General features: G+C 54.7%; 1 protein-coding gene across 1 annotated transcript in view; it reads left to right on the forward strand.

Moving 5' to 3' along the window:
* The first annotated feature begins 3,389 nt into the window (after window positions 1-3,389).
* Window positions 3,390-27,661, forward strand: part of MYH11 (myosin heavy chain 11) — a 38,584-nt gene continuing 14,312 nt past the window's right edge. Inside the window, exons 1-17 of the mRNA XM_063315003.1 lie at window positions 3,390-3,520; window positions 7,288-7,649; window positions 10,102-10,258; window positions 15,684-15,711; window positions 18,210-18,312; window positions 19,361-19,381; window positions 21,577-21,669; window positions 21,968-22,031; window positions 23,474-23,572; window positions 23,993-24,136; window positions 24,748-24,843; window positions 24,979-25,097; window positions 25,229-25,381; window positions 25,572-25,745; window positions 26,257-26,430; window positions 26,579-26,693; window positions 26,932-27,125. Of these exons, the coding sequence (XP_063171073.1) occupies window positions 7,305-7,649; window positions 10,102-10,258; window positions 15,684-15,711; window positions 18,210-18,312; window positions 19,361-19,381; window positions 21,577-21,669; window positions 21,968-22,031; window positions 23,474-23,572; window positions 23,993-24,136; window positions 24,748-24,843; window positions 24,979-25,097; window positions 25,229-25,381; window positions 25,572-25,745; window positions 26,257-26,430; window positions 26,579-26,693; window positions 26,932-27,125 (2,079 nt within the window). The 5' untranslated portion in view covers window positions 3,390-3,520; window positions 7,288-7,304. The remainder of the gene's footprint in view (window positions 3,521-7,287; window positions 7,650-10,101; window positions 10,259-15,683; window positions 15,712-18,209; window positions 18,313-19,360; window positions 19,382-21,576; window positions 21,670-21,967; window positions 22,032-23,473; window positions 23,573-23,992; window positions 24,137-24,747; window positions 24,844-24,978; window positions 25,098-25,228; window positions 25,382-25,571; window positions 25,746-26,256; window positions 26,431-26,578; window positions 26,694-26,931; window positions 27,126-27,661) is intronic.

Genomic DNA, 27,661 nt, shown 5'->3' on the forward strand with positions numbered 1-27,661 from the left:
AATGCTGGGAAAGGTGGAAGGAAGGAGAAGAAGAGGATGGCCAGTAGCAAGATGGATGGACTCATTTGCAGGGGCAATGGGCGCACCATTGGAAGACCTGAAGACCTAGACGGGACAGATGATCCTAGAGAAGCTCTCTGTAGTAGGTAAAAGTTGACACTGACCTGATGGCACATTATCAAGTCATCTGGCTGCTGAGCAGGCACAACAAAATTACAAAACGCATGTTAAACCTTCAGACAGGCTGTGCCAGTTCTGCTTTTTAGAAGGAGGCATAAATCAACTTTGTTAGGGAGGGGAAAACCCCTCAGTCAGGGCCTTGGTTTCCTGTGCGTTAATCTGCTGCAGCTCTTGACTAAACAATTGGATCTGGCATGCTTGCGGTGTAAGAAACACGAACAGAGGACCTGTGTAGCACGCAAGGGTGGCAGTCCTGAGAAAAGGAATGCCTGCAAAGGCGGAAGTGGAAGAGCTGTCCTTGCAACAATGAAAGATAATGTGTTTCTCACCAGAGGGGAGATCCGGGGCAGCGGGCTCCAACTCTTGAGTTGTGCTGGGATGGCCCAGGAGGTGAACCAGGTCTGGGCAGCCCTCCGAGGGCAGCAGGCTGCTCCTTCCTGGCCATGTGGTGGAGTTCACCGTCTGTCCGGGGCTGGCCCCCCAGGGGAGGGCAGGCTGGCCTGGCCTCGGGAAGGGCTACTTCGGGCGGGTGGAGCAGAGGACCTCCTTCAATGACATGGCTTCAGTTCCAAGTTTTCCAGCTTCTCCTGGGCAAGGGTGTGATGTGTGTGGGTTTCTTTAGTGTGTGTGTCTTCCACCTTTCATTTGGGAGGAGGAGGAGGAACCCCTGCAGTTTCTGTCCAAGTGGGTTGCAGACCCAGGCCACTTAGCTGAAATGTTCCAGCCTGGTGCTCTCCTGCCCCATAAATCATCCGTCGCTTGGGATTCTTGCTCATCAGCCAGCCGCCGCTGGACGTGAAGGCCCGGAAAGGGTTTCCACTCCTTTTTAAGTTGTTGCCATCGCAAGGTGCAGATATTTATGGAACAACTTTACAGCTCTTCTGAGAGGTGCTGGCTGCCCACCTTCCGAGGCATGTTGCTTTAGCGCACAGATTCTCAAAGATGTGCCCGTGAGAGGCAGCGGCTGCTGCTGACCCTCCTCTGTGGGTCCTTTGCCTTTCCCTGCTCAGTCCATCCCAAAACCTGTGCCAAAAAAGAGACGTTGCTAATCCAGCCTTACCAAGCTTGAATTGCTGGATACTGTAGGATCTGAACTCTGCCCAGCCGGGCCCAGTAGTCAGGATGGGGCCTGTAGCTGGACAGCATCTGGGACTGAGCTGTGCCCCAGTCTGTTCTTCCTCTTTATTTGAGATTGCGGGACGGAAAAAGCAAGCAGGGACACAGGGCTGCCCAGTGGGTTCCCCTTTGGCAAAGCCCAGTGGGATGGCAGGATCTGTCGCCACCTTCCCCAGCCTGGGGTCCTTTGGAGCATTGAACTTTGGCCATGCTGGCTGGTGGAGATTGGGAAGGGAGTTTCCGCACATCTGGAGAGCATCACTTGGGGTTCTGTAATGGTATATGAGAAAGCCCTTGAGAGACAGGGGAGGAGATGCTGCCAGGGGAACGGTCAGATTAGAGAGAGCATAGCCCGCAGCTGCATAATGGGTGGAGAAAGAGGCTCAGAAGGGACCCCCTCTAGTTTCTTGGACTGTAAAGGAGATGGGGGGGGGAGGTGTACTTTCAGACCTGCAAGATTCTGTTAATGCAGCTTTACAATAAGAATGAGCTCATCTGGTCGTGTTTCCCGTCTGGTCTACCTGGGAGGGCTGACAGGGTTGGGGCCCCTGCCAGGGAAAGCTGGCTCCTGGAACCACAGGGCCCTTGGGTGGGCCCAAAGGAGCTTCTGGCTTGGTTTGTGGGGTGCAAGCAAAGAGCAGCTGGGTTCACCCACAGTGGGGCTGCAATCCCAAAGGGGTGGCTTAGGCAACGGGACCCTTCTAGGATAACCATCATCTGTTCATCCCCATTTCTTAGCAAGGGTCGGGGGCAAGAAGCAAGGTGCCCAAAGGGCAGACAGGGCAATGCCATGTGAGACCTGAGCAGTTTCCTGGAGATCTGCTGCCGAGGTCAGTCTGCTCCCCTTTCCCTTCCCAGGTTAGCAGAGTCCCCTCCCAGGGCCTGGGGAGGGGAGCAGAGGAGCTGCTGCACAGCTGGAGAGCATCGGGCTGGGCACTTGCTTGGCAGGCAATGGGCCCCTTGGTCCTTGGGCCAGACTCCCAGGCACAGGGCAGCAAGTGGGTCAGCATCCTTGCCTCCCCTGGGCTGCTCCCTCCTCTCCTGCTTGGGAAGGTAGGCCTGCAAGTGCCCCCCAGCTTGGCCTTTCCTGCCTGGACTTGGGCTCCATATTTAGGCGGCTGCTGCTGCTGCTGCTGCTGCTGCTGCACATCTGCTGCAGGGACATTTTTGCATCCGGTACGTTGATGGGAATTGTTGGAGGATCCCAGTGTTCCCTATTTGGGATGTCTGAGAAGCCCAGGCGAGCATCTGGGGCTGGGGCTGGGGCTGTGCAGGGAGGGAGGGGTCCAAGGTTTTAGGGGGCCTGGTGAGGGTCAGCCTCTTCCCCCTCCCCACTCGGCACCAGTGGGACCTCCTGCCTCCTTCCCCACTGGGCTGAGAGGGACCCACCCCGCCCCCTTCCCCCCAGTGCCCCAGACCTTTTAACAGCTGTTTTTTGCCATTTAAGGGCAGAGGGAGGAAGCTGGGTATATTTACAACGGGTTCTCAGGAGCTGAGCCCGAGGCAGCCGTTGCTGCAGAAACAGCCGGGCACAAGCTGGGAAAAGGCGAGCACTGTCATTCCCGAGAGACGGGCCAGGACCAAAACTGCCCAAGGTCCCCGAATGTTACATAAACACGTGAGGAACACAGCAGACCTTCCCCCCTGGGAACGGCCTCCCCCACGGAGCAGGGCCTCTCTGGGCAGGCCCGAGCTCTGCATCAAAGCTGGTGCCAGATAAGAGCGGGTGTATTGCCAGGGAGAAGTAGGGGAGCTGCCTCTCATCAGCCCTCGCCCTGGGCAGCTCCCCTTGGCTGGCCCTGGCAGCACATGAGAAAGCAGGAAGGGTTAAGCCAGGCTCCTCGTATCTCTGGGCCAGATGAAAGAAAGCTCCATTTTGGGAAATTGTGTTGCAATGGGAAGGCAGATAATTTCCAAGCCATCCCATAATGTGATGACACAAGTTATTAGGGGGAAATGGGAGAGGGAGAAAATGCCTCTTAGCTTGACGGTGAACTCTGGCTGCAAACCCATCACTTAAACCCTCTCTCTTCTCCCACCCCCTGCCCAAGTTTTCATATTTTAGCTCCGGAGACACTGTTGGAGGGGAGGAATCTGTGGCCCCTCCCCAGAGCCCATCACCTCTATATAGGGAGGGGGCAAGAGCATCAGGCGCCGTCTGCCCAGCTGCTAGCAAGCACCCGCCTGGACGCGCCTGCATCTTCTGCTCTCCTCCTGGACCTCTGTAAGTACTCTGGCTGGCCCCTGCCCTGCCGGTGGCGAAGGAGTCGCTGCTCCCCTTCGGGCCAAGTTTACTGAGCCTCTTTGGAAAGCAGCAAAGCAGCCGTTCCCCCCCCGGGACACAGGCAAGCCCAGCGTTGCTGGACCCAGGCTGTGCCCTAGCTGAGAGAACCCCCTTCCGCTTTCTAAACACTGCCTTGTGCAATGCTGGGGCTGGGCGTGGGCTTTGGAGCGTCTTGTGGTTGCTGTCTGAGCACCCAAGGGGCAGTAGCGGGGTGAATGGCATGAGTGGGTGAGCCGGACCTCGTAGGATTGTGGAACAGGAGGGGACCCCAAGGATCACCTAGTCCAACCCTCTGCAGTGTGCAGGAATCCCCACTCAAGCACCCTGGGGAGGGGGCTGCGCATCCTCTTCTTAATAATTCCAGAGGTGGAGAATCCTCGCCTCCGTAGGTAGCTCACTCCGCCGCAGCATGGACCTGGCTGCCAGGAAGCATAGAAATGAAGTAAGAACGCAAAGTAGAGTTCACAACATCCCTAAGAAGCCAATGCCGTATTCAGTGCCAGATCTTTTTCCAAATGAATTTGCATAGAAAACAATCCCAAGTAGGACAGTTCCAGTGATCGAAGTGATAGATCCAAAATCATTTATGTTTCAAACATTTTTTTAATTGTTGGTATATACTATCAGACTCACATTTAAGGCATTTTTTTTGGTCAAATTGCCTCCATGAATTCCTGAATGTGATTAGTTGCTGGTAATTAAAGTACATTTTCTGGCCCTGAGTCCCACTGCAGTTGCTGTTCCCCAAAAGATCCTGAGCATTCACTCTGGTGCAGGTGAACTTAGCCCGCAGCTCGCTCCATCCTGCACGGCAGCGCAAAGGCTAAAGGTGCCTTCTCTGTGGCCCTTCCGGAGAGGAGGGCTTCCAGGCTGGGCCCCTCGTGGCAACACCCTGATTTTAAAAAGGAGCAATCGCAGCTGGTTCGGTGGAGCCCTCACAGCCTTCTTACCTAATTTAGTTAACGGCTTTGGTTTATATTTTCCTGAAAAAGGCGGTTAAACCAAGGGGGCCGTAAGATGCTGTGCGTGAAGGGAGAGATCGGTAGAGGGCAGTAACAGAAGCTCCCTCTCTCCGTCTTCCAGCCAGGCCTTCGGTGCCTGCTGAGGAATGCTCCAAGAAAGGGTCTTACCCAGCAAACCTGGAGTTCAGCTGAGCTCGCCGTTGGGAACCAGCCACGGCCATGCGGGCCTTTGGGCAAAGGGTGCCCTCTTTGCATGTCACGAATTTGGAAGTTCCCCAGAACGAACCTTCTGAAGCCACCAGGCATCCCATCCGGGACTGTGTAACCTCCTCCTCCTCCTCTTGTCAAACAGCGCAAAGAGAGCCTTCCCGTGCCGGAGAGTTCTCTCCTGAGGAGCCGGGTGGCAGGCTGCCCCCCCAGGAAGGCTTTGCAGAGGGGTCCCATTTCCAGGGCTGCTAATTCCACCCCCCACCCCACCCCCCATGGGAGCCCCACTGCAGGCCTTCTGCCAGGATGTGGCTGGAAGGGACAGCTCCCGCCAGCCACACTCCTGAACGGCAACCCCCTGTGCAGGGAGTGCGGATCTGGGGGTCCTGCTAGAGCCGTTGGATGTAAATGGCCACTTTTTTTAATAATTGTCTTTGGAAACTATTTTGTTATGCCCTAAAAGGTATTTGTTTTGAACTTGTTATCATTAGGGGCTTTTTTTCTCTTTTTTTGGCTGGATCTGCTCATAATGAGAAGAACGTGGCCATATATGGTAGCCTGCCTGCATCTGCAAGCAGGGAGCGTTTGTGGATGGCTCGCCTCTCTGCCTTCGCAGGTTTTGCATCCTCTCTGACATGAGGTCAAGGGAACCCTTCTGGCTCTCCCCCCCTCCAACGCCCTTTTATTTTGTAAGTGTGTGGCTGCTGCAGATTTTAAAAAACAAGTGAGCAGGAGCCCAGGGTTCATCAGAAGCTGCTCAGGACCGTTCCTTTCTGCTCCTTAAAGATCCCGGGGAGCTTTTTAAAAATCTGCATTCTGACTCCACCTTAATCTTGTGTGATGGATTCCTGTCTCCCAGGCTCAGAGTCCATCAGCAGATGCAGCTGACAATATTTATGTTGTTGTCAAATGTTTAGATTCTGCCTTTCAGCCTGCAGCGCAGGACCTCCAAGGCAGCTGAGAAACGCAAATTCAGAACACAGCAATAGAGTAAGAACAACGCAACTCAAAGGGGTGCCATCAAAACAACCTCAGTGAGGCCAACTAGATAGCATGACCAACCCGGCCAAAGGTGAAATGGCATGGCCTGCTTGGACGCTGCGCAGCATGCCAGCTGAGGCATTCCAAGGCTGGGCCAGCCCAGAGAAGGCCACGCTGGCAGTTTTGCTGGCAGTTGGAGGCCGAGCAGGGCCTTCTCCATGGACCCTACTGACCTGTGATTCATGTCATAAATATTTGACCAAAGGCCAGCCAGCCTTGCCAAACCAGCGGTGAAAGTTCCCAGCTCTAACCCGTTGGTAACACATGAGAAAGATTCCCTCTGTGCAGTTTGCAGAAGTTTTCCAGGCTGGAGACAGTTTTGATTTGCCACCAGCCAACAGGCCAGTGAGGTGTGGACAGGCCCGCTCGAGTGAGATGGATCCCAGTGGATGAGCAGCACCCTTTTGACCACAGGGTGCCCATTTTCAAAGGGAGGCCATTTCTGCATTTCTGATGCCAGCGGAGTAAAAGGGCAGTTTATCAACAGTGAAAACACTGCTGACAGTGGCACTTCCATGTTCCAAGGCAGTATATCTTTGACTCCAGATGCTGGGAGTTGGCAGAAGGAGGCCTGTTTTCTTCCTGTCTTGCCAGGAATTAATTAATTAATGCTTCTCTTGAAAAGAAAAGTTTTTGATCATTATCTGAGGCATAAAACAATTTTAAGGAGTTTGACTTTGTTGCTAAAAGTTGTCTTTTTTTTTATGAAGTTATTTTCACTGCAATTTGTGCATTTTTAATGTAGCTTGATAGAAGAATTAAAACAAAATCCCCAAAATAAGGATGTTTTTCTATGCCATGGAGCTGCTTGGGAGGCGTCCTCCCCTAGCCAAGATGGGGGGAGAGTTGCCCCATCCAACCAGCTGCAATTCTTACAACCATCCCTGTTTACTGAGGCAGCATCCTTGTCTCTCTGCCAGATGGGACCCCCATTTTATCCCAGGGTTTTGCTTTGCTTAAAAAGTGGCCATGGACTTTGCCCTGGTTCAGAGCCTTGAGATGTCTCTGGAGCATCAAAAATGAATGGAGGAGCAGAGGGGTCTCTTCTCTAGTGGGGTGTGCATGCGTGCACGTAACTGCACGTGGCTAGGAAGGCATGATGCCACGTGGAACTTGCTGTTTGAAACCCAGTGCAGCCACAGGCATCTGTTTGAAGCAGCTCCTAATGTCTTTTTAAGACAAATTATGCTGTTGCTTGGCTTTTAAGCTGGCACCGGGCAAGACCCTGCAGAGCAGGTGATGGCTGGCTGATTCCTGTACCCCTGTAGAGATGGCAGATTTAGACCGCAGCCACTTGTGGCCCTGTTTGGTGTCAGCATTGGGTTGATGGCTTAATGTGATGCGCAAACTGTACCCTGTAGCTTATTCAGCCAACTGTGAGTAAATGCACAGCCCTTGTTCCAATCAAGAGGGAGATGCTGTGCTGCCTCAATGCTTTGTGGGCAAAAGCGTGATGCGCAGCTCCCCAATGCTCTCTCCGTCTGCCGCCCCCCGCAGGCGCCCCCTGAGCCAAAATGGCACAGAAGAGCCAACTCAGCGACGACGAGAAGTTCCTGTTTGTAGATAAGAGTATCATCAGCAGCACAGTGGCCCAGGCCGACTGGTCAGCCAAGAAGCTGGTCTGGGTCCCGTCGGAAAAGCACGGCTTCGAAGCCGCCGGCATCAAGGAGGAGAAGGGGGATGAAGTGCTGGTGGAGCTGGCCGAGAACGGGAAGAAGGTGACCTTCAGCAAGGATGACATCCAGAAGATGAACCCGCCGAAGTTCTCCAAGGTGGAGGACATGGCCGAACTCACCTGCCTGAACGAAGCCTCCGTCTTGCACAACCTCCGGGAGAGATACTACTCGGGCCTCATTTATGTAAGTCCCTGAGCCCAAGAGGCCCCTGGCAGGGAAAGGCGGGAATCTGGGCCTGGGCTGCTGGCTGCCGACAACCAGCCTGGCTTTCCCCAGCCTGACGTCCTCCCAAAGCGATGGCTGTCCTCCATCAGCGTGGCCAAAGGGAGGGGGAGGGGCACCCAGGGCCCAAGTGACCGGAGCAGCCAGGCTGGGGAAGGGGTGTGGCTTTGGCCAGGGAGGGGCTTGATTTATTCTGGTGGCTGTCATGTACCAGTAAGGGGCACAGAAAAGGAAGAAGGTGCAGTGGGTGGGTGGGTAGAGACAAAGACAAAGGCCAGAAAGCAAAAAAGAAGCCCCAAGCAAAACACAACACACACACACACACACAGGAGAGACCCAGCCCCTCTGCTCCCCTCGGCCGTTTATTGCCGCGGCCCACATGCAGGGGAGCGGCCGGGCGCTTTCTCTGGGGCGTCCTGCTTTCTTTGTATGGCACTTTTCCCTCTCCACTGCTTTTGAAAATGCAGCAGGCCTTTGTGCATTTGTGCTCTCTGTCGGGAGTGGATGATGGGTCCTTCCCAAGGGCAGCGTAAGTCCTGGAAGCCCCCCATTGCTCTCCCCCCTTGGACCGCTTTTCGGGGGAGCTTGGAAGATGCCTTGCAAAATTCCCTGGGAAACCGTTTGGCAGGGGGAGGCTTCCCCCTGGTTTTTTCTGGGGCTTTCGGAGGGCTTTTGTTTTCAGAGAGTCAGCATCCCACGGGGACAGAAGGGCCTTAGTTTTCGCAGTTCTCAAGGTCAGGTGGGGATTGTCATCCTGGGGGCTGCCCACGTGTTTAGGCGCCTTTCAAACCCAAAAATGCACCAAGGGTGGAAACAAGGTGAACCTGACTGTGCCCTCCCTTGTTTGGAAATACGACCTGCCACCCGTGTGGCCGAAAGAAAGACGCGCTCTCCCTCCGAGGGTGGCCGAGGGTGGAGGAGAGGTTCTTTGGCCTCCTGCGGGGGTGCGTGTGGGGTTTCAGCCTTGAGGGAAAGGTTTATGCCCTAGTAAATCCATGAATCTTTTACATGCTGCAGCAAACACAGATCCAGAAGCGGGACATCGTAAATTCCTGTTTCCACATTTATTGGCCTTTGGCAGGTCTTGCAGGGAATAGTGCTTTTTTGTAGTTACGGTGACCATGTGCGAGGCTGCCAGGAGTTCCCAAGCAGAGCTTCTAAAGGCAGCCATGAATGAACGGGAAGGCTAAACCCAGGGGTGGCCGTTGGCAGGGCCAGGCTCAGCTGCCTCCGGGACTCTCAGCCAAGATGGCAAATGGCTGCTGGGAGAAACATGTAGAACATTGCACCAAACCAGCGGCACGTGGGGGTCCAGCCAGTCCTAATGACCCCTCCTTCTTTGCCCCTTGCCCTGAATATCGAGGCTCTCTTCACAGTCTCGCTCGGTGCTGCCTCCCGGCGGGCCTGTCTGCCTGGAAAGCTTCTCGCAAGTCCCTCCAAACATCAAGTGAGCACCCCAAAGTCCAGCGGGGGTACTCCAAACCGCTGCCGGCCCTCCTGGGAACCCAGGGCTCAACCCCCAAAAGGCATGCACTGCCAGAGCAGCCCAGGGCCCTGACTTCCCTGGCTTTGCCGAATGCCATATAAAGTGCTGTGTTGCTGTGAAATCTTTGGGACATTTCCTAATATGGTCAAGAAAAGGGAAACCCCGGGCTGCACATTTTGGCTCAAAGGCTTGCTTGATTTCAAGGTCAGCCTGGATGCATCCATGCAATTACATAGTTGGAAGCTCTAATAAGACATGTTTTGTGGGGGCGGGGGGGTGAACAGACAGGAGAAACCACCCTTATGGATGCGTGCATCAGTGGCCTCGGCCCCAAACCTTGACCAGAGGCATCGGGGAGGAGAAGAACTGAGACCACCCTTGAAAATGGGGAGGGGGGGTTGTGTGCAAAGTGCCGTGCGTTTACAGGCCATCCGGGCTGATTCAGAATCACACCTATTTCAGCCGCCCTTCTTTTTCCTGATGTTCCCGTTATAAGCGACTTTAAACCTGTATCATGTGGGAGACATGCCCTTCCTTCCCGTGTGGTGGCTCCAAGGTGAGGGTCCTGCCGAGAAGGTGCCCCAAGGCCTGAGGCAGGCGACCGGCTTAGTTAATGGTGAGCAGGAAATTCTCGCTGGGGCCGTTGTGGCTGCTAGCTGGGATGGCCCTGTGGAGCCTGCCTGTTCAGAAGCAGTCCATCCCCGGATGCCAGGCCCTGGGAAGGAGCACTCCCCTCTGAAGGGCAGGGCACCCCTTGAAGCGAGGCAGAGACACATCGGCTTCCCGGCCCCCAAACTGCCACGGCTCCCTGCAAAGAACTGGCCTCCCCCAGACGTTCAGCCCCCAATGGGAAAGGGGCAGCTGCTCAGGTGGTGGTTCCAGGTGGAAGCAGCCAAAGGCTGACCGGTCAGTGGGCTTTCCTTGCAGACGTACTCTGGTCTCTTCTGTGTGGTGGTCAACCCTTACAAGCAGCTGCCCATCTACTCAGAGAAGATCGTTGACATGTACAAGGGGAAGAAACGCCACGAGATGCCGCCCCACATCTATGCCATTGCTGACACCGCGTACCGGAGCATGTTGCAGGGTAAGGATGCACCACCCTGCCGGATGGGCAATGACCAGCGGCTTCTGCCATCCCGTGGCAGTGCACGGAAAGGCTGGGCAGCCCAGCCGTCACTAGTGGCTGCCCATCCCAGACCAGTGGGGCTCTTCTGCAGGGAAGGGCTGAAGCTCAAGGAAAGAGGGGAATGTGCCCCAGCCCTCAAGGTTGTGCCAGGGCAGTGGGCTGACAAGGAGCTGATGCGCCACTGTGCAGTTCCATTTAAAAATCCTGGGAATCGGGGTAGGGAGCCCCCATCAGGTTTACCATTCATCCCTTCTCTTTTTTTAATTAGACCCTTCCATCCGAAAAGCCCCCAAGGCTAAGCGTTTTAGTCCAGGCCCCTGCTGACCTCTCTGCTCTGCCTATTCGGTGGCCACTGGAGGCAAGGATGTGGAGGATGTGACCCCCATCTCGAACAATGTTGCCCTAAAATCCCAGGTGGTGGTGGGGCCGTGGCTTGTCTGTAAGAAGAGGGGCTAGCCAGAGGCAGGGCTGGCAGAGGCTTCTCGCAGCAAAGCCTGGCCCTTCCTGGGAATCCACCCCTGCACGCTTCACGTGCCTGTGAGAGTGGACAGATGGACCCTTGCTTAACCAAACGGCTTGACTACAGCTGCCCGTGGGGCTCCATCTGGCGGGTGGTTCTCGGGGGCACAGGGACAGGCTAGAACATTCCTCGGAAGCCTTTGGCGTCAGCGTCTGCCACCCTCAGCCACCCTGTGACTCAAAAAGGAAAAACTCTCCGTCCGCCTGTGCCGGGGCGCATGGCCAGAGAGAAACCCAACACATAGTTTGGCAAATAGGGGCATGGAGAAAGAGAGGAAGGCAGGCAGGCAGGCAGGAGGCCACCTCCTGGCTGCGGAGGCTCTGACTCCTGGTTGGAGTCTGCCAAACCGCCCTTAGCCACCTGGACTCTGAATTCTTCTCCTGAAGCCTCTGCCCAAATCAGAGAGACCATGGCTGGTCTAAGTGGTGTGGTCGTGCCAAAATCTGGTGCTTAGGCAGCTGGGTGCCTGGCATTGGACCCCTAAATCACACACACACACACCCATTTTGCAAAAGGGCCAGCTGGGCCGGCTGGACATGAGCTGGCCTCGTGCGCGGCTTCTTGGTGGAGGCTGCTCCGCGATGTTCTGCCACAGAGGCTGCTCAGCATGCAGAGGGGTCACAGCCGTCCCATGGCCGGGTTGTCCTTTCTTCTCCTCCAGTCAGTGACTCTTTTAACGGGGGAGCTGCAGCCGGCCGGTTCCCTTCTCCCTGGGCGGAAGAGATAGCTGGCTCCTGCCTGCTTTGAGGCCTGCGGTTTCCTCTCCTGGTGCCCTTTCTGGCACATGCAGCTCTCTGTTGTTGGGTGTCGCAGGAGGAGAGCCACGGGAGTCTCTGGCAGCCAAAAACCAGGAGGAGTCGGCAGCGCCTTTCCTGGCTAATAATGTTGATTAAAAGGCATGCTTTCGTGAGCTCTGTTCATCAGATGGGTGGCACAACCTAGTATTTAAACACAGAGAGATGGAGGGTGGGGGCAGAACAGGGGGTTATGCCGACAAAGCTTCCAAGGGACAGGTTACCGGTGCCTTATCGCTTGGCAATTATAATGTGCAAAAAAGCCCAACGTGCTCGTTGAGACCTGCGATAGCCTGAAACGTTTTGATGCACCTGAGTTCGGCAGCCGCTCACTCGGTTGCCCTGGAAAGGGTTCCTTGTTCCAAAACAGCTACTTTGAGATCTGAGATGGAGTGTCCCGGGAGGCCCAAATGCTCTGCGTTGCCCTGTCCTTGTTTTGAGTCTGAGGTCAGACTTACCTCCATAAACACCTTTGCCCAAAGGTGGACCTGCCCATCCTGGAGAGTCCGGAGGGGCGCTGCTGGCAACCCCCACGTGAGGAGGAGCACGGGAAGGTGCCTCGGATCTTGTGTGCACGTGTGTTGGGCCCTGTGGTGGTGCTGTTGGTGCAGATGCGGGGCAAAGGAGGTGTCTGGCTGGCTGCAGGGTCCGGTTCCCACGTTGGCATCGCTGTCCTGTTGTCGTGAGCATCTGCTTCAGGGTGGGCAGCTGTCTGTATGCAAGCACAGGCCTGCCCTCAGGGCCTGAGAAGGTGCAGGGCCACTGTCCACTTTGGGCTGTCCCTTGTTAATGTGGCCCCTGAGTGGCTGGAGCTGTTCTGTGGCCTGTCTTTGAACAGGTCTTCCCTAGGAATTTGACTGGCTCTGCTGGTTTGTCTCTTGACCCCGCTGGGTGGGCAGCTCGGGCTCCTGCGGGCCGGGGTCAATGCCATCCGTTGAGCATCTCGGTCCGGGGGTCCGAACAAATGCAGCTGCAGGGTAGGTTTGGAGGCATACTCTGGGTAGAAGCCAGAAGCATGTGGGCATCCCTGGTTTTCCATATGATGTGGTGTTTGTGTGTCCGTTGTGTAGTTTTATTGTGACATCAAGAAAGTTTGATAGAAACAGGCTTGTCGCTGGACTCGATTCTAACCTCCTTCCCAGGCTTCTTCTCAAGACTTTGACCAGGTCCCGCTTACCCAAGAGGTGCCCTCTAGATGTGGGGACTGCGACTCCTGAGCCCCAGACAGCCTACAGGAGAGGCAGGTCAAACACCCAGTCAGGGAAGCCCACGTGGAAACCAGCCGAGCCCAGGCGCTCCTGTCCCACATGGTGGTTTCTTGAATGCAGAGTTGTTTCCATTGTGAGCTCCTTCAGGCAGAGACCCATCACCCTGTCACTCCACCTAAAGCACCACCATATAGGATAGTTCGATCACCCTGCCATGTTGCTTGCACAGCTGCCAGAAGGATGGAATAGCCAATGTATAATTTAACATAGTTTATAAGCTAATGTTTGTGTTATCCAAACATGCCTGGAAAGTGACTTCCTGCTGATTTACTGGCAAATAATACTGTTTGATTCCTGCTGCATTTGTTCGTTATCCAACTTCACTTAACCTACTGGGGCTTCCAGCTGCCGCTATAAATCAACTGCATTGATTAAAAGTTTATCTTTGGAAATAACAGAGAGGGAGAAGTAGGGGGTGGGTGGCAGTGGTCTGCGTGCAACGGAGCTGGTTGTTTATGTCAGTGCCTGGCAGGCTAAGAGATCAATTGCAGAAGCTTTTTGATGACTAAGCTGCAGGGGAGGATCCGGGATCCACTCCTTGTCCACTTGTCTGGGGCGTGCAGAGGAAGGTGGGCGAGTGCCCATCACAGCTGGAGTTGCCTGGCCCCTCTTCTGTCCCCAAAGCTGCCCTCTGGCCCCTTCTGCCCAGCTGTGCCGCAGAGCCGTTTCTCAGCTGCAGCTCCTCCTTCTCGTCACCCCCTTCCTTGGCCCCTCTCCGGACCCCCCTGGGAACGCAGGAGCCCTTGGGGCCGCTGGCCTGGCATCCAAGCCAAGGAAGCTGCTGCCAGCTTGCCGGGTCCTTCTCTGCTCCCAACATCTTTCATCTTTTATGGCCAAGCTGCTCTTTGCAGGAAGCCCACAATTCCCACAGTGCTACCACTCTCTGGGGTGGGAGCACCAGCCAGGCTGATCCGGGGGGTGCCTAGTTCTGCCCAGGGAAGATGCTGCGTCCTGGGGAGGAAGGGCTGGTGGTGGGTCTCGGCTCCAGAGGCACAGAGTTCAGCCTCTTTTTGCAGGGGGTGTGGGAGGGAGAGGGATGCTAAAGGAGAAACTCTACCCCCCCCCCCGGTGACTCCCCAGTGGGGTGGGAACTGCGTCTCCAATCATTCCCAGCCTGCATGACCGAAGCTAAGTGAAATAGAGCCTCCATAAAATAAAATATATATTCCAAAAATATATATTCCTAACCATCAGTGACCAGAGTTGCATGCAATGTCATAAAATGAACTAAAGTATTGTATGAATAAAGTGATAGTTGGAGAAATCTGAAAGGCAGGCACAGCACTAATTGATTGAGTAAATAGAAGTATCAGATGGCCAATTATGCAATTCCTTCAATATGAGGTGCTGAGAGACTTACCTTCAAATTAAATTGTTTAGCCACTCATGAGCAGGTCCAGAGTAGGTGTGCCAGAACCTCCTGAAACCTCCATGAGAGAAGCAGTCTACCTTTCAATACCCAATTCCAGGGGCAGATCCAGTTGCTTGTGGACTCCCAAAACAATGTGGCAATATGGTATCTGGTGGCCTTATCCCAAGCAGCAGCCATTCTCTGGATGGCAGATCCAGATTTCTTCCCCATCTTTTTAAAATTTCTGCCCTGCCCACTTTTAATGTGCGTGTTTCATGTCAGCCAAGCTCATGTTTCCCCAACTGGTCACCCCATATCTTCTTCAAGGCCATCTCTGCCCTTTTTGACATTGGTGGAGAGAGATGGCCTGCTGGAGGGGCTTGGCAGGGGCCCTGGAATTCCATGCTGGCCTGCTTTGATTGGCAATGTCGGAAATTAAAAATGGGGCACTCTGCCGTTTCTGTGGCTTGCAGTTGGGGTGGATCAGGAAGCTTAGTCCAGCAAAAAGGGGAATTCCTCTAAGGCAGTGTTTCTCAACCTTGGCAACTTGAAGATGTGTGGACTTCAACACCCAGAATGCTGGCTGGGGAATTCTGGGAGTTGAAGTCCACACACCTTCAAGTTGCCAAGGTTGAGAAATACTAGGGGTGCATCTGAAAAACTATTTTTCCACAATTGCCCAACTGCCCCCCTCCCCTGCACAAGCTGTGCTGGTTGGCTGGAAGACCTCTGCTTCCTACTCAGATTTAGCCTCTGGCTTATTGACAGCCTGGCTTCTCATGGATGTCTCCACTCTGATGCATCAGCACTCCCGGGAGGCGGCTGAGGCTACGATAGAGACCTGCCTCTTACACCTTCCTGCTCTGAATGGGCAGCGCTGCTCTGCCATCACTGTTTCCCTCGGCTTTAGCCAGCTGCCTCTGGTTTCATTGGCCTCCATCACTGTTGCTTCGGCTTGGGAGAAGGTCTCTGGCTTTTCCCCTGTGGATTTTGGATTTTTGGAGGCCTAAAATCAACGTCAGTGGTCCATGGAAGGCAGCTTAAGACTCTTTGTCTGGATCTAATCCATAAATAGAATTGTGTGCATCTGTAACCTCATATCCTCAATTCTTTCCCTGTAGACACAAAGGCAAGAGGTTGGTTTACCAATCTGGAAAATGGGATAAAAAGTCCAGCGGTGATGGGTCATGGGGGCGAAGGGCACCGAGTCTCCTCTGTATGTGGCAAAGGGGAAGGGTCCGCCCTCTGCCTTGCATGCAGACTGTCCCAGTTCATCCCCCAGCACTTCCAGTTTCAAAAAGGAGCAAGCAATGGGTGGCAGAAGTTGCCTGCTCTGGGTGAGACCAGGATGACTCCACCTCTGCTTGCTTTCCCAGTTCCAGAGATGTCTAGACGTCTCCCTGAAAGGGCTCCGGGGGCTGGGAACTCATGGCTCTTTTCTTGTCCACAGATCGAGAAGATCAGTCCATCCTTTGCACGTAAGTAGAGCTAGAAGACTGGCTGTTGGCACGCACCTTGATTGGCTCGCAGCTCCCTTGGAGCCCCCTTCATGTCTCAGTGCCTTTTAAGGACTTCTAGGCACATCCTAGGCCTTCTAGGCACACCCTGACGACCAGGGGGAGGGTGCCCCAGCCGGCACGGGGCACGGAGGCTGTGGAGGACGGGGCAGCCCAACATAGCTAGAGTCCTAGGCTGGGGGAGCACTGCTTTGGATCAAATCCTAGCAGTCCCCACTGCTGCAGGCATGGTGCCTTAGGAGCCCTTTGGTCACCCGAATAATGCCACCAAGGCACAGGCAGTCCTCCCTTGCCCAGCCCCTCTCTGCCTTCCCCTTCTCCTTTCGGCTGCGTTTGGCTGCATGATGGTGGCTGACCCCTCCTCCCTGCGGTGGAGCAACATTTTCAGGAACAGCTGCTGTGGCTAACAGCCGGCCTTTGAAAGCTCCGGGAGGAACGCGACCCGAGGCAGAAACATCTGGGCAGATCCAGTACCAGCGGCTCCTGCCCAGGTGGGGTCGAGGGAGGAGGCTTCCCAGGAGACTGTGGGGGCAGGGTGTGATGGGGGTTGTAGTCCAGCACATCCAGGGGAGGCATGTCTGGAAAGGTGGCAGTTTGTTCCTTCCTGCTGGGAAAGGAAATGCAGTGGCAGGAGGGATGGCCAGAAACAAAGAAGTTCAAAGGCTCGAGGCGGTTGTAAAAAAATCAAAGGCGAGCGCACGCAAAGGGGATTTATGGGACTGCTTTCTCCATAAGTGGCCTCCCACCAGCGTGTTTGTTCTGGAGCAATTCCCAGAACACTTAACATTTATCAATACAAACCACAGTCGTCTTTGGGCTTCTGAGCAAGGCAACCGTATCCGGGGATCGGCCCCCTGCAGCCAACGGCACCCCCCACGGGACCCAGTTCAGCTTCTACCAAAGCCCAGGGGGAGCCTTTGCCTTCTGGTGTTGACCAGAAAGGGGGACTCAGCCCCTTCCTCCGCAGGGATGGAGGGTTGCCTGGCAGGCACAGTCCGAGAGCCCACCCACTGAACCTCGGGGGGGGCGCACTGGGCAGCACAGAGATGGAGCGCCTCTGGCTGTGGAGGCTTCCTTTAAGCTTCCTGCAGGGCTCGGGGCACGCTAGGACAGCTACTCTGAGGGACAAGGGAAAGAGGTTGCAGAGGTACTCCCAGCATGTACACAGGCCAATCTGCGACACTCCGGTGGCAAGTCCACCGCTGCAGACGAAGCAAAGCCCATCCAGGTTGCAGGAATCTCGTCCTCTGCCTGCCCTCGCTGGCCTGGGCACCCCCTGGGGATCAGAGGGATCATCCTTAAGAACAAGGAGTCCTGCAGGAAGCAGCCGCCTGGCCTTTTAAGGCTCTCTGTCCACTGGTGCCTGTCCTGTCTGCCTTCCTCTCGTCCACCCCCGTTCATCGGTGGGGGAGAAAAGGCGCCTCCAAATTAGGAAGAGGAATTGCGTGGCTGCTGGGTGCTGGTAGGAGGCCTCCATGTTTGGGGGGACTTGCTCAGCTGCACAGTCTGAGCCTTTCCAGGCAGTTCCTCCCTCCCTCCCTCCCTTGTGGAAGGCAAGGGGCTGGATCCCTCTGGCCAGGAGCTCCTCGGGCCCTCTGAGCCAAGCCAGTCACTTCCTTGATCCAAGCCACCCCATCCTCCTCAGCCGGAGAACGGATGTTTTCCAACAGCGTCACCCTGGGTTTGGTCGCAAAGTCATCATTTGCCACCAAAAAATGATTGCAAAGCGTGCATCTTAAGACAGATGCAGGTCCAGCTCTGGGATGCACCTAGACTGGTGCCACTAAAGGAACATACGGACAGGTGTGCGTGGCTGAAAATCGCCCTGCTACACCCCAGAGTGCCAGGCATTCAGTGGTATGCGGGGGAGCCGAACTAGGGGTTTGCTCACTTGCTTCAGCCCTTCTGCCGTGTGGAGGGCAATGATGGGGTCGGTGAAGGGACGTTCCGGGCAGAAGCTCTGGGCAGGGTGGTCCTTCCCCCTTGGGAGAGGTTTCCTGCTCCGTGCAGGAGGGGCTCCCAGGCTGTGACCACCCCCCCAGTGAACTAAAAGTGCCCACAAGCCTCTCTGGGGAGGGCTGGGAAAACTCCCAGGAGAGGCTTTGGGGAGATCTGAGTGAGCAAGCAGCCCAGCGGGAGTGCAATTAGGAGTGCAAGGCCACGGGATGCTGCGGTGTCAGATTTTGGCTTCAGTGTGAAAGCAAACGGTTCCACCCAGGGGTGTGGGGAATTTCCTAGGGCAGCGTTTCTCAACCTTGGCTACCTGAAGATGGGGCCTTCAAGCGGCCCAGGCTGAGGAACACTGCCCTAGGTGGCCGGAAGAGGCTGGACGGAGTGGGACTGCTGCTACTCCCTCCCGCTCTTCCCTCCCTCCGCAGCCTTTCTGGCTCCTCAGGAGACCCGTCTGTTACACGGAGGGCGGTGGGGGTGTAACAGTCTTCTCTCTCTTCCTCCCCCAGGGGAGAATCAGGTGCGGGCAAGACAGAAAACACCAAGAAAGTGATTCAGTATTTGGCCGTCGTCGCCTCCTCCCATAAGGGTAAAAAAGACACCAGCATCACGGTGAGCAAACAACCCCCCCCCCGGAAGTCTAGGTGGCAGGAGTGGGTGGGGGGGGCTTCTTTCTCCCTCTGCCCAGACTGGGGCAGCTGGTCCCAAAGCCATGCGGCTGACCGCTTCTCTCCCCCTTCGGTGGCCAAGGACTGAGCAGGTCACTCCCAGGGGTCGCCTCTCCGCTGCTGGCCTGGCAAGAAAAGGCTCCCTTGGAAGTCTGTGCCCGAAGCCCACCGGGAGGGGGGCACACGCAGAAGCTTCCTTGGGGGGCTCCTTTGCTGGGAACCGCCACCCGCCGCTGGCAGGACAAACAGCTGCCAGGCCAGGGTGGCCCCACCAACCTGCCCATCTCCCCCAGCTCTCTGGGGAGCTGAGGACCGCCCGGGTGGGAGGCCTGCCGTAGAGGAAAAGCAGAGGAAGGTTCTGCTCTGTCCCCACCAAAGGACTCGCATCGCTGGCCCTCCTCTCCCTGTCCCAAGTGGCACATTTTGAAAAACCCAAGGGAGCGAAGCTCTCAAAGGGGCTGGGTGGTGCTGGGGGCATGAGGGAGCACCCTCTCAGACCAACTTTCAGAAACAGTGAGACGACAACAACTTAGGGAACTAAAAGTTTTTTTTCCCTAAGATGTTGATTACACCACTGGCTTCCCCAAGCTGACAGCCTCTGGATGATCTGGACTCAACTTTGATCAAACTGGCCCAACCGCGGGCCGCCAAGAGTGATGGGAGTTGTAGTCTAACACTTCTGGAGGCTGCCAGTGGGGCAAAGCTGATCCGTCCGCCTGTCAGATAGTGCCTGCTTAGCGAAGGACAGGCGCTGATGCTCACCTTGCCAGGCTGAGTGGGTGTATTCTGGGAGGGAGCAGGGACTGGATGCGAAAGAGAACCTTCTGGAGGCTGGATCAGATCCAACCCACTGGTCGGTCCTTTGCGAAGATGCCTTGCGCAGCTGGAGACCAAGAGGTGTATCTTGTGAATATGGGTGCTTACACAAAGAAGCGTTTCAGGAAGTGACATGGGCAAGACTGACGCTTGTTTTATGCCATGTTTGACTGCAGCAAGGGCCGTCTTTTGCTTACGTGAGTAAACTGGATTCAGCGTGTGTGTCAAGGCACAGCGTGTAGATATGCATGGTATTCTTGCACTCCATCCCCCTGGAAGAGGGTCTTTGGGGCCCTGAGTATGCCCTGCCCGGAGCAACAGGGCACCTGATGGCTACCCGTCTGGTCCTAGGGCCTGGGTCCCAGCATGCTGTTTCTTGGGAGCAAGCGATGGGCGTTCAGCTGCCCTTGCTCCCAGGCCAACAGGATTGTGGCCCTCCAACCGCAGGGTTGTTCTGTGGAATAGCATCCTTTTGATTCGCACGCTGGAATGCTTCTGGTTGGGACCAGCCTTGGAAGGGCAAAAGGGCAGCCTCGGTGGGCGTGACCCAAAGAGGGGGTGTGCGGTTTGGGGGGGCTGATGGAAGCTTGGCCTTTTTCAGGCGGTCTTACTCCCCAGATGATCACCGTGTGCTAGTAGAATGATCGGCAACGTCTCATTGGCTTGCCACCTGCAGCTCTTTCCTGCTCCCTTGCCTGCCATCCTGCCCTTGTGGGGATTCCTTGACTACGGATCTTCTGCATGCTTTGCAACTGGCTGAGCGTGCCCGTCTTCCTGCAGAGAGGAGAAGTCTGAGCCTCTGGCAATTGTACTGATGCGGAGGCAGCTACTTGTGGCGGAGAAGCTGAGACTCCTAAAGCTGGGATGGGGTCCGTAGCTAAGCGGAAGGAGGTCCTGGCCCTCTCCCTGGTGCTCGGCGGAAGGACTCTGGAGGCAGAATTGCTGTCCCTGCCAAATTCTTCCTTATGCCTCTTTCTAATGTTGGAAGAGCAAATTGGAGGGGTGGGGGGTGTTGATCTGGCACAAGACATTGCACTGAGTCCTGGTTTGTTAAACAAACTACCATTGACTAGCTTCACCAATTGTGCTAAGCCCTGATTTAAAAACTACGATAATTGCGTTGCCGGCTTGTGCTAAGCACCGGCGTGCTTTGCTTAGAGTTGGCTCTGCGGGGTCTGACAATCCAGGCATCGATTTCCGGCCTGTCCAGACAGAATCAAAGCAGTCAAAAAGGGATCTGTCAAGAAAGCTCTCCCCAGCTCCAGCAACATTTTCCTACCCAGAAAAGTCCTGCTTTAAGCAAGCTTGTTATAAAATGGAGCCTTTTCTCCAGTGATGGGGCAGAGACCCTTCCCATAACAAAGGGCAACGATGCTGACCATAGTTTGACTACCTCCCTACCTATTTGCTATAAACCAGTGTTTCTCCACCTTGACAACTTTAAGAGGTGTGGACTTCAACTCCCAGAATTCCCCAGCCAGCTTTAGATATTTACAAGCCAATAGTGTCTTCTACAGCTGATCAAAAGGCTTTTCACTGACAATCTGATTTCTTGTTGATCTAAACTTACTCGCATCAGTCTTTGCTTTGAGACAGGGATAGGGAGCCATCCCCCCTCCCAGCTTCAACCTTGATGAAATTTTAAGAAAAAAATTGCTATTCTTTAGCGTGGCTTGCATGCATGGCTTTATCAGTGTGGACCTGCCTGGTGTTCCTTTTTCTGCATGGAAAAGTCATCTTATTTTTAAATATAAATCATGCATCGTCAGAGCCAGTATTTAGAGAGCCCTGCATTTAACCTGATTGATAGATGCCATGTAATCTGCTTTGGGCTGCATTATGAGGAAGACTGTTTGTAGCCATTCCTTCTGCCCCCTTGCCTACTTTCCATTGTCGTTTCCTTGCCAAATGAATGCTTCGGCGGCAATTGCAAAAAATAAATAAATACTTTGGTTTGCTTTGGCCTAATAAATGTGCTGGAAAAAGATACGGGTTATGACTGATTGCCACGGGTTGAAGAGGATCCTCTTTATTTTACCCAGAAGGCAGCAATCAGCCATCTTGACTAAAAAAAAAAAAAAAAAGACAAAATCCTACCAAGAGTAGAACAAGAGGCAAAAATGCGCCACAGAAAATCTCTGTGTGGGTAAAATGCATCCTGGTTGTGTTGAACAAAAGGTGCGGGCGCCTCGTTTCCTGCGCTGCATCTGGGCATTTCTCCCATCCCTGATGGGCAAATGCTGGTTCAAGAACAATGTGCCTTTTTGTGCATTTTATCCAGATGGAGATCGTTTCTCGGCAGGGCAACTTGAATAATACCCCAATCCTTTCCGATTCAAGCCTCCCTCTGCTGGTCCACGTATTTACAGTCAAACATCTGGATCAATTTTAGGGCGAGTTGGAAAAGCAACTTCTCCAGGCCAACCCCATCCTCGAGGCTTTTGGGAATGCCAAAACCGTGAAGAACGACAACTCCTCCCGATTCGTAAGTTGCCAACTTCTTGGAGGGGGAATTGGGGGGAGGGGGGGCTGGCAGAGCCAAATAAGTACATGAAACCTTCCCTGTATTGTGGCTCCAAGAAGGGAGAGGCTGGGCAGCAATCAAAGGCTCTCCAGTCGCCAGATGTGTCCCTTGCTGGCTGTTCTCCCAACTCTAATCTGGTTCTTAAGCCGCATGGGGTGAGGGGGGGGAGGCTGTATGACTCCCCTCCCCATATGGACCCCCAGGCCCCTCCAAAGCCCCCTGCGCTGCACCCAACTGGGCCGTCTCCTCTTGCCAACAGGGCAAATTTATCCGCATCAACTTTGATGTCACGGGGTACATCGTGGGAGCAAACATCGAAACCTGTATCCTTTGGCCAGACCGGCTGTGACTCTGGGCCGGATTCTCCCCACCAGGCCCCCGCGATGAAGCTCTGCTGATGGGATGCTCTCGGTCAAACAGCTTCCCACTCTGGATTCGGCAGATCATCTTCTCTCGGGTGTAGCAGCAGCAGCCTGTGGCCCACAGACCCTTTTTTTGCAGATCCCAAGGACTCCCTCTCTCTGAAAACAGGGAGCCCAGGCTGAATGGCAAAGAGATAAAAATGGAAGGGTAATTCCTAAAAAAATCAGGGTTAAAAAACACAGCCCTCCATCTCCCTGCCCCCCCTGCACACATGCCTTCCCCATTTGGGGACCCTTGGGCCACCCCCAACAGAGACCAGCCCTTGGCCAGCTCAGCTCTGAGGTGAAGCCCACACTAGGCACATTTTGCAAATGTTTTCCACCACACCTCGGGTTGGAGAACAACTTCCTTATCAGTGACATTTGTCCTCCTCTGCTTTTGTTGCTTTACAATAGCACACACACACACAGACACACCAGTAGCTTGAAGCGACGGCATGAAAGCAGCTCCTGAGTTTCCTCCTTCGCCAGAGTGAATCCCAGTTCAAGGCCACTGGCCTTGGTGTCCTTTGGGTCTTCTGAAGGGGTTCATGGGCAGAGTACAGCTGCTTCCCGCAGGAATGCAGTGCCAGTGTTTCCCATCCCTCCTACTCTGGGGCAAGAGGGGCTGCCCACAGCCGCTGCTGTTGCATTTGCGCAAAGGCACTTCATTTACAGAGAGAGAAACAGGCCTGGGAACAGATTCCTCCTCCAAGGAACGTCCTCACTGAAAAATCAAATGAGAAAAAACGTTTGCAAGAAAGTCCAATCTGCAGAGCTGGGGGAGGGCAGAGAACATGAAGGGGAGGATTGGAATGTCTCTTTTATCCCAAAAAGCTGGCAATGGGGAGAAACACGAAAAAAGAGCAGCCCAGTGAGAGAGAGGGTTGTGTTTGGAAAGCATAGTAGGAAATGGGGTGGGGGGGGGCTTGTTTGCCTGGATTGCAGGGAGGCCTGAATCGGGGAGCAGTGCAATGCAATGAGCAGGGGTGCATTTTGCACAAATCAGCGGACTTGTTCCCTCCTCCTCCTCCTCCCTTGCTAGGACCTTATTAACAGGCCCCACTTTTTAACGGTTGCAGCATATTGCTATGTATGAACTAGGGATCATGGTTTGTTTAAGGCCCAGCTTCTCTCTCCACCCCACAGCTGAATGTGGCCTTTTTCCTGCCAGCTTCCTTCGGGCTCCTGCACCTTCCCCATCCTGGGGCCCCAAGGCAAGGGCAGCTCGCCCTCTGTTTTTTCGGAACTCCCATTTGTTTGCTTCAGGCAACTGCCTTGTTTTGCCTAATGGCAGGTGGGCTGATCAGGGGTTATTTAACGCGTCCGGTCTGTTTGTTTGCTTGCTGAACCTTCACGGACAGATTTGCTGGAAAAGTCTCGTGCTATTCGACAAGCCCGAGAAGAGAGGACCTTCCACATCTTCTATTATTTGATTGCCGGAGCCAACGAACAAATGAAGAGTAGGGCATCTCTTCTGCCGATTTCTGGGAGGGTCTGCCAGGCGGTGGGATGGCTTGAGGAGCGGGTTCAGTTCGTCGTGGGGGAGCAGACTTGCCCTTCCCAACCTGTTGGGCATTTCTGCTCACACACGATGGCCAGTGGCTGCTTGTAACGGGAAGCCTCGTGCCCAGCTGGAAAACTCTGCTCTCGGCATTGGCTCCCCAGCGAAGGCAACTGCATTTTGGGGTGGGGAGGCTGTCCTTTCACTTACGTCATGAGTGGGGCTGCCCCAGCAAATCTTTCACGGCTGGGGCCGGGTGGTGTGGGGCGAGCGGTGTGGCCAGGAGGCCCCAGGAGTCTGGACCCAGAGCCCGGGAGCAGAACTGGGGGTCCCAGCTGGTGCTTCGGCTGACCCAGGTCTCGCTCTGTCCCCCTTGCAGAGGAGCTTCTGCTGGAAGGGTTCAACAACTACACCTTCCTCTCCAACGGCTACGTGCCCATTCCTTCTCAGCAGGACAACGAAATGTTCGAGGACACCCTGGAAGCCATGAGTATTATGGGATTCACTGAAGAAGAGCAAACTGGTAAGAGAAGCAAAGAGGATTTTGCCGCAACGGATTGCTTTTCGTTTGGAAGTTTAGGATAAGGCTAGATTTGCTGCGGTATCTTTTTGTCTCAGACACTGGTTCTCCCAAAGAAAACATAGCAAATAAACAAACCTCCGTCAGGTTCCACCTATCTGCAGCGAGGCTGGCTGAGGGGTTTTCCCAAACGTTCCTCTTTCTGAGCCTCGGCACGGGGAAACTGCATGTGTGGGGTGCTCTGGTGCCCTGGACCCTCCTTGGAACCCGCTCAGGCACCGGAGAATGTTGCTTTCCCCTCTGCCTGCACTCAGCGAAGTCTTGGATGGCTCCATGCAATTGGTGATGCCTCAAGGGCCAGATGGCAGTCTGCGAAAATATTCAGGGACGGCAGACGGGGAGAGCTGGAAGTCCTTATTCAGATCATGCAGGCTCAGGGCACCGGCTCGGGCGCTTTGGCCTTTATGAACTGGAAAACCGGGACTAGGTCCCCATCTCTGAACTCCGCAGAGCGTCTGGCGGGATAGTTACGGGGCAGAAAGCCTCTGAGATCGCGTGGGAGAGCTCACACACCCAGACTTGTCCTCTGAATTCCTCTCCTTCATAACGCGCAGCGATGCTGAAAGTCGTCTCATCAGTTCTCCAGCTTGGCAATATCATCTTCAAGAAGGAGAGAAACACCGACCAGGCGTCCATGCCGGATAACACAGGTATGTGCTGAGCAGCGGTGGAAGAACTTTGAGTTTCCCGGAGGAGGCCAGGGTGCCAGGTCAGCCCATACCTGGGTGGCCATGGACTGATACGGTCATCAGCATGGTCTCCATGTTGACATCTCTTGATTCCAGCTGCCCAAAAGGTTTGTCACCTGATGGGCATCAACGTGACGGATTTCACAAGGTCCATCCTCACCCCCCGGATCAAGGTTGGGCGAGACGTTGTTCAGAAGGCGCAGACCAAGGAGCAGGTGAGGAGCCCCGTTCCCAGCTCAGCTTATCAGTCTTGGGTCTCGATGCCTTGCTGGGGGTGCCGGCACGTCTGGACCCCGGAGGAGTTTGGCCCGGGGTCTCTTGCCTCACGGGAGGTCTTTCTCCCCAGGCTGATTTTGCGGTTGAGGCCTTGGCCAAAGCAACGTACGAACGCCTCTTCCGCTGGATCCTTACCCGGGTGAACAAAGCCCTTGACAAGACCAAGAGGCAAGGCGCGTCCTTCTTGGGAATCCTGGACATTGCCGGCTTCGAGATTTTTGAGGTAGGGCCTCGGGCTGGTTCCGGGGCATTTCTGAACGGGCCTTTTGTGGGCGCAGAGGCATAATCTGGTTTGGGTTTTGTGAGCGCAGCCCTTGGGTTGTGGGTAGTTCAGCAAACTGTTCCTGCTACGAGCCGTGGCTTAGTGTGATGCATGGATATAGGTCACCTTGCTTTCTCAACTGCCTTTCCAGATCAATTCCTTCGAGCAGCTTTGCATCAACTACACCAACGAGAAGCTCCAGCAGCTCTTCAACCACACCATGTTCATCCTGGAGCAGGAGGAGTACCAGCGGGAAGGCATCGAATGGAACTTCATTGACTTCGGGCTAGACCTGCAACCCTGCATTGAGCTGATCGAAAGGCCGGTGAGGCTGGCTTCCTTTGCTGGGGAGGCGTGAAAAGCGCAGCCCTGAGGCCTCCACCTCTCCCCATCAACACTGGGACCACCAGTGGGCAGGAGGAACGTGGCCTTTCGGCCGTGCTGGGGCTTGGGAGCCATGTCCCAGGATGCAGCGGGTCATGGCAGAAAACGTCGGTGGAAGGGCCAATAGCTTTAGTCTTAAAGTGTTCACGTACAAGGGGATAGAGACATTGGTTATATTAGCGATTTAAGTTTAATCCAGCCAAAATCAGTGTCGTGCTGGCTGCACTCCATTCCTCTGGGGTGGATCACCACTCGGTGATCAATTCAAACCTCCCTCCGCACCAAAAAAAGGGTCTGTTGAACAAAGCACATGGATGCTTGACAACTCGACTCTCCGCCGATGATTTCCTCCTTTGGGGTGAACGCTCCTCCCCCAGAAGTCCCAACAGCGCTAGACTGTGCGGAGGTCCCGTTCACTAGCAGCCTCACGCCGCCCGCCCTTGACGTTTCAGAACAACCCTCCTGGTGTCCTGGCCTTGCTGGACGAGGAGTGCTGGTTCCCAAAGGCGACCGACACCTCCTTCGTGGAGAAGCTGTGCACCGAACAAGGCAACCATCCCAAGTTCCTGAAGCAGAAGCAGCTCAAGGACAAAACCGAGTTCTGCATCCTGCACTACGCAGGAAAGGTACCCACCGGAGGGAGTTTCCCTTACGCCTTCCCTGTGATTCTGCTCTGCATTCCCTTGTGGCTGCCCTGCCTTGCTCGCCACCCGTGTCAACAGCCTCCGGGTGGCGTTCCTGGCCACTGCTTGTGACCCTCGTTTTCCCTGGAAGGTGAGCTACAACGCCAGTGCCTGGCTGACCAAAAATATGGATCCTCTGAACGACAACGTGACGGCCTTGCTGAATCAATCTTCCGAGAAGTTTGTGGCAGACCTCTGGAAAGACGGTAGGGCATAACTTGCGTGTGCCATAGTAACCCTGCCTGGGTGGGAATTAGGGGAGCTGTAGTCCAAGTTTTATGAAGGTGCCAACTGGGCAAGATGTTCAGGGGCCCTACAAAGTGCACCTCCGTGGAATTGTGAGGGAGCAGCTCTGCTTGGTTGTTCCACCTCGCTGGACGAGGACTGTTTGAAGCGGCGTGAACAGGCCTGGAGGTTGACTCTGCAACCTCACTTGTTTTTCAGTGGACCGCATTGTGGGCTTGGACCAGATGGCCAAGATGACCGAGAGCTCCCTCCCCAGCGCTTCCAAGACCAAGAAGGGCATGTTCCGGACCGTGGGGCAGCTGTACAAGGAGCAGCTGACGAAGCTCATGACCACCTTGAGAAACACCAACCCCAACTTTGTCCGCTGCATTATCCCAAACCACGAGAAAAGGGTCTGTACCCCAGCAGGTTTTCCTACCTGACAGATGTTTGGGAGCTCTTTCCTACACACGTCAGGCACCTCAGCTCTGTTGGACTCCAACTCTCATCCTGCCCAGCCAGCATGGGAGTTTGGGTCCAGTGCATCTGCAGAAATAGCTTTACAGGTTGGGGAAGGCTGGCACAGGCCTACACAGTCTGCTTCCCTACTTAAAGTAGCGTCGGACGTGGCACTTGGCCTCTTTCTGGTGAGGGGGCATTTCACAAAACGTCCTCCTTGATAGGAGAGCAGAAGTCGCCCACAGGCTGCAGTACAGACTAAACTGGTTTATCAGTTAATTTGTCCCTCCAGTGAAATCTTAGAAGCCTAATTCATGAGTTCCGTGGATGAGAGACCACTAAGGAATTCAAGGGCTTGTGGCTAGACCAAAAAGTAAGACAAACAAACAAACAAACAAACAAATAAATAAATAAAATAAACTGATCCCGGAAGAAAATAAGGCAAGCCACTTCCATACTTTTGTGAAGAACTTGCCCCTTTTACCTGTCC

This window comes from Candoia aspera, chromosome 14 (genome assembly GCF_035149785.1).
Source record: "Candoia aspera isolate rCanAsp1 chromosome 14, rCanAsp1.hap2, whole genome shotgun sequence".
Classification (NCBI taxonomy): Eukaryota; Metazoa; Chordata; class Lepidosauria; order Squamata; family Boidae; genus Candoia; species Candoia aspera.